This window comes from Accipiter gentilis, chromosome 32, assembly GCF_929443795.1.
Source record: "Accipiter gentilis chromosome 32, bAccGen1.1, whole genome shotgun sequence".
In the NCBI taxonomy this organism is placed as follows: Eukaryota; Metazoa; Chordata; class Aves; order Accipitriformes; family Accipitridae; genus Astur; species Astur gentilis.
The window spans coordinates 4,675,955-4,692,224 of record NC_064911.1 but is presented as its reverse complement, the minus strand read 5'-3'; the positions used below and the strand labels follow the sequence as shown (position 1 = coordinate 4,692,224).

General features: G+C 38.5%; 1 protein-coding gene across 6 annotated transcripts in view; it reads right to left on the bottom strand.

Moving 5' to 3' along the window:
- The window catches only part of ITSN1 (intersectin 1), a 143,226-nt gene that overhangs the window by 74,174 nt on the left and 52,782 nt on the right, over window positions 1–16,270 (bottom strand). For all 6 annotated transcript variants that reach the window (XM_049834911.1, XM_049834914.1, XM_049834913.1 and 3 more), the window contains 6 exons: window positions 16,190–16,253; window positions 12,558–12,695; window positions 11,496–11,611; window positions 7,715–7,977; window positions 6,737–6,886; window positions 6,412–6,552 (listed from right to left, as the gene is read on the bottom strand). In XM_049834911.1, coding sequence (XP_049690868.1) covers window positions 6,412–6,552; window positions 6,737–6,886; window positions 7,715–7,977; window positions 11,496–11,611; window positions 12,558–12,695; window positions 16,190–16,253 — 872 coding nt within the window. The remainder of the gene's footprint in view (window positions 1–6,411; window positions 6,553–6,736; window positions 6,887–7,714; window positions 7,978–11,495; window positions 11,612–12,557; window positions 12,696–16,189; window positions 16,254–16,270) is intronic.

Here is a 16,270-nt window from a genome sequence, read left to right as displayed (position 1 = left end):
AAAGGAAACAAGAAGAGAAACAGACAAAAAGGTGAGTGAGGGATGACTTTAGCCATAAGACCTCTCATTTTCATTTCTTTTGAAGTGATTCTTTACTTTTTTCTCTCACCGGATTATGTAGTCTTGCTATTATCCAAGCACTATCTGTGTGGTACTACCACTCAGACATAGTCCTCTACCAATACAAAAAGCGAGCGGATCAAATTTAAGCATATTACCTGAGAATTGTTTCTCATTGAATACGTAACTTGGCTTGGAATTACTTCAAATTCAGGGAAAAAAGACAAGGATAGATTTCAGAAAATGTAAAACAAGCACTTACTAACCATTTAATTCTCATTATAATAAAGTAATATTAACTTTGATCAGGAATAGAAAGACAAATATTTACATTTTATTTAAAGAAGAGAAAATAAAGGCTTTCACTTTAAAGGAATATATTATGGCCAAAAGCTATGCAACACAAGCTCTGTTAGATGAGAATACTTGAGTCCAAGATCTCTTGATTTAGCATTCTTGAAAGAAGATTATGATCTCTTACAATTTCAACACATGGTCATAGATTGTAAACTGATATATTACAGGAGACCCTGCAGATGAGAAATTCCTCCTTGTGTAGATCATACATATATATATATCTCATATATAATCCTTGTTCCTTCTGGAGGATGAAGTGATACTTCACACACCTTCAGAAGCCTTGACCTCCAACTTCAAGCTGTCAAAACGTATTATAGAAGCATGAGGTAAAACAGCTTATTTTATAAAAGCCACCTGAATGTCAACATCCCATCTTTCAGACAAACTAAGTAATTTATTTCAGCAGTTGTCTTGAATTGCAGGCTTTTCAGGAATCAACCATCTGACAATTTCAATTCGTCATGAGGGATTGAAAATGCGATCCTAAGAATAAATGTCACCTAATCGCTTAATACCAGAGTGAGTCCCATGAAAAGTTTTTAGTTTTTGTTACAAGAACACAAGATTGACCATGCTGACATGACTTCATAGGTAGCTCGCTTCACTCATGGCAGTTTTTGATTGGGCCTCTGCAGTGTACAGCTCAGATCTTATGATTATGCAAGGACTGCAGACTACTGTAATCTCTTCATGTTCCAAAAAAACATACTTAGATAGCACAGCAGAGTCAAGGACTTTATAAATTCACAAAGTATCAAAATTAAGATAAACTATGCATTTGACTATTCAGAGTTACATGTGTCCCTCACTGTTCAGCTGCATAGCCCATAGCATCAGCAGACCTTTTTCAGCCCTTCAAGGATATCATGAAGGTGAGATAATCCTATCATTGGACTATTATTCCCTACCTAGAACCAAATGAGAAACAGCAATATATAATGCAGCACTTCCCAAATCATCTGCCTGAGGGGGCCCACCTCTTTCCCAACAACCACTGTTACCATATTCTTAAACAACATGCAAAACACTGTCCCTTTGTGTTGACACTTTCCCTTCCACAACACCTCCCACCCAAATACCTGCATGCTCTATGCCATAGCTTGGGATGAAAAATTTAAACAGTATTATTAAATAAGTATAGCAGACAGGCATCATGGAAATGAAGTTTTCAAGTAATATAATCCAAGAAAGGTGGCATCCAGTAGACTAAATGTACTGATGGATAAACCTCAAGAGAAAGAAGAAAGGAAATAAACTTTCAAGACACAAGGTTATCAGTAATGGTATCATTCCAATACAAGAACCATTAAGATAAGCCAAATAGCAGAATGGATGTCAAAATGAAACAGGATTTACAGAAAAATTATCATTCTTCAAGCACAAAAAGTAACACAGGGCAATATTTGTGGAGACCAGTAATGAGTGGCATTCCTCAGGGGCTGGTATTGGGACCGGCGCTGTTTAACATCTTTGTCAGTGACATGGACAGTGGGATTGAGCGCACCCTCAGCAAGTTTGCCAATGACACCAAGATGCATGGTGCGGTCGACATGCTGGAGGGAAGGGCTGCCATCCAGAGGGACCTTGACAGGCTTGACAGGTGGGCCCGTGCAAGCCTCATGAAGTTCTACAAGGCCAAGTGCAAGGTCCTGCACATGGGTCAGGGCGATCCCAAGCACAGATGAAGGTTGGGTAGAAAATGGACTGAGAGCAGCCCTGAAGAGAAGGACTTGGGGGTGTTGGTTGATGAGAAGCTCAATGTGACCTGGCAATGTGCGCTTGCAGCCCAGAAGGCCAACTGTATCCTGGGCTGCATCAAGAGAAGCATGACCAGCAGGTCAAGGGAGGTGATTCTCCCCCACCACTCTGCTCTCTTGAGACCCCACCTGGAGTACTGCATTCAGCTCTGGGGCCCCCAACATAAGACAGACATGGACCTGTTGCAGCAAGTCCAGAGGAGGGCCACAAAGATGATCAGAGGACTGCAGCACCTCTCCTATGAAGACAGGCTGAGAAAGTTGGGGTTGTTCAGCCCAGAGAAGAGAAGTCTCCGGGGAGACCTTATAGCAGCCTTCCAGTACATAAAGGGGGCCTACAAGAAAGCTGGAGAGGGACTTTTTACAAGGGCATGTAGTGATAGGACAAGGGGTAATGGCTTTAAACTGAAATAGGGTAGATTTAGATTAGATATACAGAAGAAATTCTTCACTATCAGGGTGGTGAGGCACTGCAACAGGTTGCCCAGAGAAGCTGTGGATGCCCCATCCCTGGAAGCGTTCAGGGCCAGGTTGGATGGGACTTTGAGCAACCTGGTCGAGTGGAAGGTGTTGGAACTACATGATCATTAAGGTCCCTTTCAACCCAAACCATTCTATGGCTCTGTGATTCTATTTCAGGGTGGAACGTAATACTAACCTTAGTTGTTTAGTTTTAAGGGCCAGAATACTCCTAAACTCCAGACTACTCAATATTAATACACAGATTAGTTTGGAGAGTATTTAAGGGCAGAGAATGCCAAGGGATCATGAGGATCAGGTTCTGTTTCCTGAAATCACAGACAACCATGTAATAAGCATCTATTCCAATAGTATCCACCACATGCTTTTCCACATCCTTTAGTTGTACTGAAGAAACGGATGAAAGTAATCAATGATATCACTAACATTCATGCAACAAGAATCTCCAAGAATTGAATAATATTCCACATAGTAGCAGAAGGCAAACACAGCAAACAAAAACCAGTTCCTGTCAATCTAAAGAGGGACAGTTCTCTTCTGATCCTACACCCTGAGCAAGAGGGCGTATGACAAACTGAGATACCACTATACATCTTAAGTCTCTGCCACATACCCTACTTCCAGTGCTTCAGAGGAAAGCCAAATTACTTGGGACTCAAAGTGTTCATCAAGGAGGCAAATAATCCCTGCAGGTAACTAGCAGAAGCCCTGCACACAGTATAAACATGATTCAAAACACATTCAGTTAAGTGTTTGGAAGGTGGGATCCTCCTGAACATCTCTGGAAATACCACACTAGCAGATACCACAGAATCATATAACTAGCACAAATTTTCATTACCCAAGATTAATTGTTATACAATTTCTCCACAAGTTTGATTAAACTCCATCCTAAAGCTAATTAATAGGTTGAAGAATAATTACTCCTTTGAGTAACTCATCTTTCCATAGCAAGTGTCAGATGTATTAAACTAAAATATTTCCAAGTGAAGGTATTTCATCCTACAAAGATAACTGACCATATTGACTTTTTAATCTACCAGAGAGTTTACAGGATCAAAATCTCCTTTAAAAAAAGTCACTTACTGCTTTAGTCTTTCCTCTACAAATTAGATAGTAAAATTTACAGGATATTTGAGAAACTCATCTTTTCTTTCATGAAAAAGCTATCCACTCTTTTAGGTTGGCCCCAAATAAAATTTAGCCTTTTCTACTACAGAGTGATACGTCTTTCTGGGATCACAGTTGTGATAAACTCCTCAAGCAACACTAACTGAAGTATTAGTGGTCAAGATTAATGATCACCTGAGAGAAGATTATATGACAAAGCCACAGCTATTGCTGTCAATCTAAAAAAAACCAAAACAAAACAAGACCCCCCAAAACCCAACACCTCAAAGCCAAGCATCCAACAAAACAACTGCCAAGAAAGGCAAGCATGATTTTCATTACAGAAGTGCTCTTACAGTCATTGTGAACGAAGCAATTTAGAAAGTGAATAGGCATTAACTAAGCTGCTGGATACATATCATCTAGTACAAATTACAATGACCAGAGACAGCTAAAAATCACTACAAATATAGTAGTGATTCCAAAACAAGAGTAAAATTTAGACAACTGTGCAAAATTCATTGTACTTTGCCAGATGTTTCAATAAAATTTCAGAGTGGTGTCAAAATGCTGAAGACAAAAAAAAAAAGGCAATCTGCTTTTCGACCATTGTGATTGGGTAATAAGTAGCACAAACTAAATGTTAGGAAAGTGAAGAATCCCTCTGCCCTCCTTAACATTTCCTTTCATGGTGATGTAGTTAAAACTGATGTGTAGAAGCTGTAGGTAAGGAAAAAGTACATCTATGATCAGCCAAGGATATGAATAAAAATTCAAAAAATTGTTAATGAGTCTACAGAGAACACTGCCCCTTGTTTATCTAGTACTTTTTAATAAGCTACATAACCACATCTACTTGTAGATAGATTATCTTTCTCGTTACTTGTTTCCCAACAGTGTTAGTTTCACTTTTTTTCTTCCCTCTGCACCTTCCATTTATTCTACCCAGTTGTGGAAGCTCATTCCAAGTTTTTGATTATAATATTTTCTCATTATTTTTACAATGTCTGTTATAATAGGAACGTATTCCAACTGTAGCACATTGGTCTACTATAACACAAATGACTTACAGCTTTTTACTGTTACATATCATTTTTTCCTTCTTAATTTGTTATATTATGACAAAAGCAGAAAGATACTTTATCTTTTCTGACTATAGAGGTTAACTGAACAAAATTTACCAAGTTAACAGAAATGACATATGAAAATCAGATATGAATTCCATTCAATTCGTTGAAATAGCATTTATCTATCAATGGCTATATAGCTGCTTGGCTGCTTCTGAAGTGAGTTACAGTACCTTTGACCATTTCTATGGAAAGCTTTAGGAATAGAAGGGTTAGAGGGAAATTCAGGTGGTTGTTGCTTTTACATGGAGATTGGCTATGCACATAAGCTCAGTAGCCTTTAACTTATTCAGGTAAATGGGGGCTCTTTCACACATTTTATCAAGCATAGTCAGGTTTTTGTCTCTTTGAGCCAGTACTGCTAAGAGTAATTTAATTTCCTACACTTTATTGAATGCTGTTTGACTTCATTTTCAGTTGCCAATACAGGAGCATTTCTTTAGAGAGAAGAGTGGTTTCAAGCCTAACTGTGGCAGTTGTTTATGTCACACGTGTCCCTTAGTAGTATTTCTAGTTTGCTATTGTTTGCATCAAGTGGACACAAACACTATGCCAGAATATGATCCCCAAATTATACTCTTTAGAACAAGCTGCTGTCAAAAGAAAGATGTCTTGTGAAAGCTGTAATGGTGTACACAAAAGTTCAATAGAAATGCAAGATGTTTTAAGAAAGAAGAAAAAAAAAAGTAAAACAAATACATAAAACAAACCCCCTAACTTTCAAGTTCTGGTTTTGTTCAAATTAGCATACTATATTAATTATGCTTAGAAAGTTGAAATGAATGGCAGGATTAGGTTTTAAGATAGGTTTTACACCAAAGCCCTCATAAGTGTAAGATTCTCTTTGTAGTGGTAGAAAAGCACCGAGAGCCCCCTTTAATGGCCAAGAACTAATTTCAAGCAATATAAAATATTTAATAGAGAAAAATACTACAACTCATCTAGAAACCTTTACAAATTGCAAAGAATATTCTTTCACTAAAAGCAGACATCTACTCAATTCCATCTTTAATTTGACAGAGAATTTCAGATAGAGAAGTAGAAAAGACAAATGCCAGGGTTAGACTAAGAACGAACTGGTAACTTCAATTTTGAAAGTTCATTATTTATAATTTAAAAAAAAAAAAGCATCATCAACAAGCCACTTCACTAAAGACAATTCTTTCTTTCAGCACACAAACAGCAATCACTGCCAACAAAAATACATGCTATAAAAATTTCATTCTCTTCGTCCCCGCCCAAACCCTTTAACATCTTCAGCCAATTTATTTACTGCTCCCCACAACAGGACTCCATGAGCATAAAGCAATAATCACAGACACACCTTCAAGTGTAGGTAGCAATTCCTAGACATGTGTGAAGAACATTCATTTAAAAGAATGACAAATTATCGACAACAATTCCTTATGTACAAGGAACAATACTTCATATATTGTGACAAGTTTGCTTAGGATATTGATGCAGCTGAGGTGGTCAAAATGCAAGGCTAAGAACAAAATTAGGGAACGTTTTCTCACCTGTAGCTGCTGTTGCAAATGGGTGATTTCTGCAATTCTCAGTTCTCTAGATTTATTTGTACTTTCAATTTCTTGTCTTTGGGTAGAGAGTCGACATCTGATATCCTGAAGCTTTCCCTCCAACTGATTTTTTTTATCATTCTTTAGAAAAGAAAAAAAAAAAAGAAACATCCTTCTCTTTTTTTACCGGAATGGTCTGTCATGCAAGTCAGGATCTAAAAAGTACTTTTATTCCATATTTAAAGTTGAAATTATAGAAAATAAACATGGCCAGATCACAGTTACTACTATGCTTGTGTGTTTTATCTGCAATGTGATCACTTACTAGAGCTTCCAGCTCAAATTCTAAGGTCTTCTTCTTTGCCTTCAGAACAACTATGTCCTCTTGTTCCTTGTTTCTTTGATTTAGTAGTTCTTGACGACGATTACGCTCCCACTCGAGTTGCCGTTGCCTCTCAAGTTCCCGTTTTGCAGCCTGTAGCATTTAAAAAAAAAAAAAAAATAATCTATTTTGAGAAACTACTCTAATTGCTGATACTCATATTCTTATATGCAGTTAACACATTAATATAAACACACTGCTAAACTGTGGACTAAATATGTGCCTCTATTTAAGCACACAAATTGCTCAATTGTTTAAATGCTCACTTGAAAGCACTAGTGAAATGGGGCTTCACTGCATAGCAGGTAGGTGACTAAACAGATTATCAGTCCATTTTTTAATCAGTTTCCCAAGATTCAATTTTCTGATTTAACAAGTTGTTTCATATTAAGACTTCAAGAATTCTCCAGGATAGCATCAAATCCCTTTCCAACCTCCAACATTAGACATTGTGCAGCTTTGCAAAGAATAGTCAAATGCTACTGCACTGAATGCATCGTTATTTGGTAACATGAGAAAATAAAAGCTTTTTAAATTAACCAGTATGTGCTTTCTTTTACAAATTAACTCATCACTGGAAAATCATGAATGCCACCAATGCCCATAACTACTTCTTCATTCATTCAAGCATCTCTTTATATCAAAGCAAATAATAATAATAATTATTATTATTGTTAAAGAAGTCAGAGGTTTGGAGCACATTGTCCTAGATCTAAATGTCTCATCCATTCATTTCACATGAAAAATAAAGAAAGAGATAGCCAACTCTTTCCTTGCCTTCAAAACCCAGAAATTTAAGTTCATTCTTTAAATGTTTGCTTACTAAAAATGATAGCAAAATATTTAGTATACATTACATTTTGTTCTAATCAAACACAGCTGCCAGTGACATAACCACCTTCCTTTTATTCAGTTCGTTACCTCTCTTCTTTCTATTTCTTTCCTCCTTTCCTCTTCTCTCTGCCGTTCCAATTCCCGTTGTTTTTCCAACTGTTTCTCTAGCTCCAGTTGTCTTTTACGTTCTTGCTCCTGTCGCTCACGTTCTTTCCTTTCCTGTTCTGCCCGTTCCAGCTGTGCTAGACGCTCTTGTTCTTTACGTTGCTGTTCCAGGAGAGCCTGCCTCCTTTTTTCAAGTTCTAGATTGCCACGTTCAAAGTTCTCCCGTTTTTTATCTTCAAATGTAACTTTAATGTGTGGAAACATGGGGCAAAGGAAAATTAAACTCTGCTACTGACTTAAAAAAAAATAATCCACACATTCTGAATCAAACTGAAGCAATCTTCCAACTACTAGATGCAGCTCTCAACTACAGGTAATTCTAGGTTTTACCATTAGCATTCATATTGTAGATAGCCTTAAACCCACATCCTCAGGAAACCAAGGTGTGAATTTCCATTCCCATTCCTCAGGCTTCTAGGTTTCTCCACAAAGCCCAACAAGTACGTGTAATTTAGACAAACCATTCATCAGCTAATCCTCTGTGAGGACACAGGATCTAGAGTTCCTCTATGCATTTGATAATAGTAGCAGTACAAGAACAAACACTTCAGTTACTACAAGGCAAAGAATTCAGCTGATGATAGTATAAAAAAGCCATTACGCAAATGACCAGAATGTATTTAAACTTGATATTCTCATAAGATTACTCATTATTGTCAGGAAAAGAAATGGCTTGCTTAAGTTCTTGAGCAGCTGAACTCAGGAAAACTGGATTCCTGCAGATTCACATCCTCATCACTTACTGTTCTAAAAGAATGACCTCAGTTCCAGTACAGGTTCCCTGACATTCTTCTGCAATATCAGGGATTGTCCTTCCCCTGTTCCACATTCCTAGGCCCTCCCTCACAGTTCCTCCAAAGTATTCTTTCCATTTCACCTTCTGTTTCTTTTCATACCCTGTATGTCCCATTCCCATACCCCATATCCTATATTTCTCTCCCCGCATGCCCAACATGTACATTTTTGGCACGCAAGTCAAGGCAAGAGATAGCACACATTTACTTTAAAGTGTGCATGCACTAACAGTTTGACATGTTGGCCCAACATCTGCTGAACCAGTTGAATTCTTATCTTTTTCTAAGTTTGGCCTCCTTTCTATTGCCAATCACCAATTTTTGTAAAACTTGAAAAAATTTAACCATTTTAAAATCTGTCAAGTTTGTTTAAAATTAGCCACTGAGTTCAAAGAATATTAAGATACAGACTGATAAACAGAGAACGTGATTATAACTCCCATTGATTTAGGAAACAAAGGAAAAAGTAAAACAACAAAAAAAAAAAAAAAAGAAGATTTATGTCAAGAAAATCAGTTAAAAGGAATAGGTAGAAGGGCAAAACACTTGCAAGTAGCATGGACATTAAGAGACCATGTTCAAGACTCGGAAAACACATACCACTAAGAAGAAACACCAGGTTCTAAGATGGCTGCCCAACAAGCTAGTATAGTTACTCAGCAAAATCAAGGTAGCTAACACACATGATAAAACAAAGCATATCCAAAGTACAAAAATAGAAGAGAACAATTTCTAGCAAATTAAATAAGTAGCTATTGGCTTGTGCTACTATGCTTAAGGGAAGACTTCTAAAAGGTTATAAAAGCCAACAATAAAAACTCATTTAAATGTATCAGAAAAAAACCCCACAAAACAAACCAACACCTAGCCAGATTTAGCAAAGCCCAGGAAGAAGCAAGACAACATTCGCTATTATAAGGGATCATTACAATGGAAAACCTATACATCAAATACAGTAAAAGGCTTATGCACTCTAGTTTCTCTTTAACTGAAAGCAGAAATGGCCCTAAAACAAAAATAAAACCAAAAAAGCAGAGTAACAGGTTGCCAAACCCATACTATGCTTATCCATAATTCAAATACAAAATTCATTAACTATTAGCTCTGATTTGCAATCCATCCTTTAATCAACATCAGTGCTGTATGACTAGAAGATGACAAGTGCAATACCAGTCTTTAAGAAAAGACAGTATAATGATCCTGAAAGCTATGGACAAGTCAGTCTACTCCCACACTGGGCAAAGTAGCAGAGGCTACAACAAACAGTTCATTTGTTAGGATACATGACTAAACATGATACCTTGGAAGAACCAATGCAGAAAAGAGCTGGCGCTCAAGTCTAATAGACCCAACTGTATTAATAAGCAAGTTGAAAAAGATCAGGTCAACAGAAGAATACCTGCCTGATTTTGAACTCCAATAAAGAAATGAAGCCAAAGCAGCGGTTGACCTTCCTGACACTACAAACTGCATACCAAAATCCTCTGATTCCAGAGTTGCAAGACTTAGGCCTCAAAAAGCCAATACAGGAGAGTCATATCTCACCTGTCACCAAACGTTTCATTGTGAGACCTCAGAGAGGCCTGCTTCAGCAGTCCCTGCTACCTCCCTTCATCCTCCTACAGCCAGAAATTACCCAGCAGACTGCTGGCAGCAGTTAGTTATAAAATACAAACCAAAGACAAGAGCTGTATCTGAATTGCGCACACGCAGATCCCCTGAGCTAACCTGGTATGGAAAGAGACAGAAGGTCCTTGGGAACTAACAAACAGTTAAAAGATTAGAATTGAGGGGTGAAATAAATTACCAACTTTCACAAACATTCTCAGTAGCCTCCTTCAAAGATCTCTACTAGCGATTGTGCTGTTCAGTGTGCAACAATGATTTGGAAGAGATTGAAAAGTAACAAGACAGCTTCTGGATATGATGCCAGATAGTCACGATATTAAAACAAAAACCTGACTGTGAAGAGCTTTTGAAGAATCTCACAAAACTGAGTGATCTGGCAATGAAGAAGCAGAGGAAATTCAAATGTTAATGAATACAGAGTAGTGCATATGGGCAATGAAAATAATCCTAACTAAACATACACAATCATGAGCTCTAAAACAGTTAATAGGTTTATGGAAGGATGTTGGCATTACTATGGAAAGTCTTCTAAAACATCAACTCAGATCTAAGCTGTGATCAAAGAGGCAATACAGTGTTAGGGATCAATTAAAAAAATTGAAAAATAATTTAGAACAAAACAGAAAAGCATTATTATGGCACTGTATAAATCCGTCCTGTGGCTACATCTTCAACTGTGTAATATTCTGGTCATCTTCAAATAAAATAGAATAAAAGTAAAGAAAGTACAAAGAGTGAGGGGATGATCATATGTCTTAAGACATTCCCTAATATTTAGCTGTTTAGCATCTAGGAGGTTTTCCACCCCTTCCCCCTCCCCTTCTTCCTTTTTTATTTTCTCAAAAGCAGAGCTACTAAAGATTTTATATAAAAACCATAGTTACACAGACTGCAATGAAACAGGCCTCTGTATGTATATTATGATCTTTTAAAGAGTACATAAGCCAAACTACACTCCACCTAAAAGTCAGAAGATGGAGGTAGTAAAAAGTTTTCATTGCAGTCCTATAATAGGGCTGCAAAATGCTGCCTCTGTTGAGAGTGCGTAACATAAGCAGCCTGAATGTTGTTCACATCTCCATTGTCACTAACACAAAGGATCATGCAACAGAGGCAGGAATCAGCTGGACCAAGCAATGTCTTGGTTATGCCTCCGACATGTCACAAACTGATCTGGAAAGAAAACATTTCTTAGTAAGTCTTTATAACTCCACACCATATAGCCTGGTAACACCTCTCTGATAACAGTACACAATACATGTCTACTTTTGCTTGCTCACCTGGTAATTTCTTTTCCAGTTGCTGCTGTTCTTCTTCTAATGCTGGTTCTTCTGGTAACCTTTGGTCTACAGATACTGAACTTACAGCAGATATGCCACTACCAGAGCGCACTCTTCTGTCAATAAAAGCATAATTCCACGTTGCTTAAAAGAACCTATGCCTGCCAAATTTATTTACGATTTAATGATGAAATCATAAATTAAATGCACTGATGTAATGTTTAATGGTGTTTAATGTTCCCTCATTGCTGCCCAGGGGATTTTACTCAGCTGCTGCCATTAAGATAACAGTATCCTCCAGAATACCAACAGCACACACTGGTGACCTGGGAAACCTAGTTCAAAGTTCAAAGCACCATGCAACTTACAGATGTGTTTAACCCTGTCCCCAAGATCTCTTACTTGTGATGAGTCTGAAGTTGGGGAAATGCTGACTTAAACTATAGCAAAAGTTGCAAAGACAGAGGAAGAGCTCACTATAGTCAAGCTAAAAACAAGACCCCACATGGAATAAACAAAAAAATTGTAATCTTCAGGAGGGTACTTAAAGAACATGAAGCTATGATTGTATGCAAACATTTCTTTCTATTGCTGTTACTGTCTTCCCACCCATTTCTCCAAAAAAAAGTGAAACACAGAAACAGAAGTGACAACTCACCACTGCTATTCACAGAAACAACTGTATCAAAAGACACCTGAATTTGCTACAATGTAAATTCGTAGCATGTTTTGAATTTCAATACATTCCATTTGCTCTACAGAAGTATAAGCTTAAAACTATAATATTTTAAATTTATATGGCCAGACTAGGTAAGTTTTGGAAGGTATACTAGCATAAAACATTGACCAAAACAAGGAATTCTTGCCATTTCCAGCATCCAGTAGTTGTAATAAAACCAAAAAACTAGGCAAGCATTTCCCAATGAGAAGGCACTCTGTTGTAGATGCACTACAAAAAGGAGAGGGGTTACTTTTCAATCTCTTGCACTTTACACTCACATGACAGCTTTCCTAAATGAAATAAAAATTTAGGAGTGAGATTCCAGAATTATAACCAGTTACCTAAATGAAGGTGGAATATACTCTGGAGGCAGTACAGGTGGCAGAGGCTGACCAGACATGGCTACATCAATTAAGTGCATAGCCAGAATAAACTCTTCGGCTGTAAGTTTTCCATCTTGATCGATATCAGAAAGATTCCTTTTTAAAGGCAAGGTACAAAGTAAGTAAAATCTTAAATGTTAAAAAAAGCATAGTTTTAACATACTCAGTTCCAAATTAATTTAATTTTTCACTATTTTTTCACACTACTTTGTTCCTTCAAAACAAATAAAAAGCAAAACCCAAATGCTTCACTATTTCCCACATCTCATGCACGTCTGCCTTGAAACTGTCTTTATAGACATGGCTTCTACTCATTTGCTCTGAGTGCTGCCTGTACCATATGCTACATATGTAACAGTAATCAATGGAGTTTTCTTGAACATCTTGTGAACATCCACTACACAGTATCATTTAGAAAAGAATCAGCTTGGATGTAGAACTTTTTGGTTTGGTCTCCTTCCCTGGAGGCTCTTATCTCACATTCCAGAGCACACATTTGCATTAAAACCAAAGCCATTAACATTCTAGTCCTGACAGGCACAACAACATTTTAGCATTATGCACATATTAGAAATTATGGAGTAGCCTCTCTGGACGGCCTAAAACCAGTGCTACAACAGATGCATAAAATGCTTTTACTCATGGTAACATGGTACTGGACAAAATTTAACAGCCTAAACATCAGCTTTGTTTCTCTAGCACTCTGCACTCTAATCGTGCAGGAAAATCTCCCATGATACTATGAAAATCAAAGGTAAGGAACTGATACATTCTTTTGATGTCCCAAGGTACAGGACTTTGTATATGGAATTTAAAGTTGGAAGACAGTTATAGCCTCATCTGATCCATGCTTGTGTTACTGAACTCCTCAGGCTGGGGGACAAGAACAAGCCAGTAGAATGAAAAATCTAGCATGCAAAGATATAATTGATCAGCTATCCTAAAAGGTTGGGTCCACATCTTTGTTACGGAAATGAAGTGGCTAAGCCGCTATGCATCATATGTGAGAAGTCATGGCAGTCGGGGGAAGTTCCAACTGACTGGAAAAGGAGAAACATAACTCCCATTTTTAAAAAGGAAAAAAATGAAGACCTGGGGAACTATGGGCCAGCCAGTCTCACCTCTATGCCAGGCAAGATCATGGAGCAGATCCTCCTGGAAACTATGCTAAGGCACAAGAAAAATAAGGAGGTGATTGGTGACAGCCAATATGGCATCGCTAAGAGCAAATCATGCTGGACAAATCTGGTGGCCTTCTACAACAGGCTTAAAGCACTGGTGAATAAAAGAGCAACACGCGTCATCTACCTGGACTTGTGCAAACCATTTAACACCGTCCTGCATGACATCATTGTTGCTAAATTGGAGAGACATGGATGTGACAGATGGACCACTTGGTGGGTATAAGGAAATGGCTGGGTGGTCGCACTCAAAGAGTTGCAGTCAACAGGTTGACGTGCAAGCGGAGACCAGTAATGAGTGGCATTCCTCAGGGGCTGGTATTGGGACGGGCGCTGTTTAACATCTTTGTCAGTGACATGGACAGTGGGATTGAGCGCACCCTCAGCAAGTTTGCCAATGACACCAAGATGCATGGTGCGGTCGACATGCTGGAGGGAAGGGCTGCCATCCAGAGGGACCTTGACAGGCTTGACAGGTGGGCCCGTGCAAACCTCATGAAGTTCTACAAGGCCAAGTGCAAGGTCCTGCACATGGGTCAGGGCGATCCCAAGCACAGATGAAGGTTGGGTAGAAAATGGACTGAGAGCAGCCCTGAAGAGAAGGACTTGGGGGTGTTGGTTGATGAGAAGCTCAATGTGACCTGGCAATGTGCGCTTGCAGCCCAGAAGGCCAACTGTATCCTGGGCTGCATCAAGAGAAGCATGACCAGCAGGTCAAGGGAGGTGATTCTCCCCCACCACTCTGCTCTCTTGAGACCCCACCTGGAGTACTGCATTCAGCTCTGGGGCCCCCAACATAAGACAGACATGGACCTGTTGCAGCAAGTCCAGAGGAGGGCCACAAAGATGATCAGAGGACTGCAGCACCTCTCCTATGAAGACAGGCTGAGAAAGTTGGGGTTGTTCAGCCCAGAGAAGAGAAGTCTCCGGGGAGACCTTATAGCAGCCTTCCAGTACATAAAGGGGGCCTACAAGAAAGCTGGAGAGGGACTTTTTACAAGGGCATGTAGTGATAGGACAAGGGGTAATGGCTTTAAACTGAAATAGGGTAGATTTAGATTAGATATACAGAAGAAATTCTTCACTATCAGGGTGGTGAGGCACTGCAACAGGTTGCCCAGAGAAGCTGTGGATGCCCCATCCCTGGAAGCGTTCAGGGCCAGGTTGGATGGGACTTTGAGCAACCTGGTCGAGTGGAAGGTGTTGGAACTACATGATCATTAAGGTCCCTTTCAACCCAAACCATTCTATGCTTCTATGAAACACCAAACCAGCTGCTACAGAATAGCTGACAGGCTGCATATAATTACTTCACTTTGTTGTGAGTCAGTGTATCCAATCCCAATACATACTGACAAATTTTGCCCCAGAGAACAGCAACAGCAGTTCTAATCCCAGAGGGTAAGTATCAGGAAAGGGAGCAATACTTAGGACAACAAAAGCTGTAAAATGTAAAATCGATTCCTTATCTCAATAGACTTGGCAGTTTTGAATGTCAGAAATCAAGACAGTTATGTTTAGAACTCCTGTAGTATGCTGACGTCATTCCCCTGCCTACACAACCTACTTAAATGCTGGCAACAAGCAGAGTATTTTTTTGGTTAATCCTCAACTGGATGACTGGATTGATATTTTTTTTCCTTACAGTAACTTTGTTAGGAAACAAGGAAGGAGAGAGTGCCTTTTAAGATGTTAGAAAAACATTAGTGCTTAGCAAAGAAAGCAAGTGCAATTGAACTGCCACTTTAGAGCAACAGCACAGTTGACAACCTCACAAGAAGTCATATGGGTTAGTAAGTTGAGAGTGGTTTTTCAAGCAAAGGCTTATGAAGTATACAAGTTAATTACAAATAACTTTCCATGTGACAATAAGAACATAATAAATTTCAGCAAACAATAAGTTGAAAGGAAAAAAGAGAAGCTGAGACCAATCTTTTTAAAATCCCTTATTTTAAACATATGTAACTCAATCCCCTTGGAAATAAGCCCTCATAAGCTCACATAAAAGGCAGACAAGCCCCAAAGAAAGTATGGTTCTGGATTAAGCTTGCTTTTGTACTACCTGTGCAAATGTGTAAGTTTCACTGGTGGTGTATCACATACGGCCAGGGATGTGGAAGACATAGGAGGCTGAACGTCTGGTCTGCCTAAAAACCCCATAATTGAAACCCAGCTCACAAAACATCTATATGCATAGCCTAAAAGATGCTCTTTTTTACTTTTGTGAAATAATAGTAATATAAGCATAGCACTGCAGGTTTTGTTTTATAAAGTCATATATTACAAAGAGCAACGTATAATCATTTATCAGTGGAGGGAGATTGGAAAGGGAGAAAAAACCCACAGAATACAGTATAGAGGTTTAAGTACAGTTTCCAGTTTGATGGAAATTGATACATTTATTTTTACCATATTGTAGCCAGCTGAGCCTGGGGTAAACTTGACTGCATAAGAATAGTTCTTGCTTGTGGACCTAACAAAATGAAACAA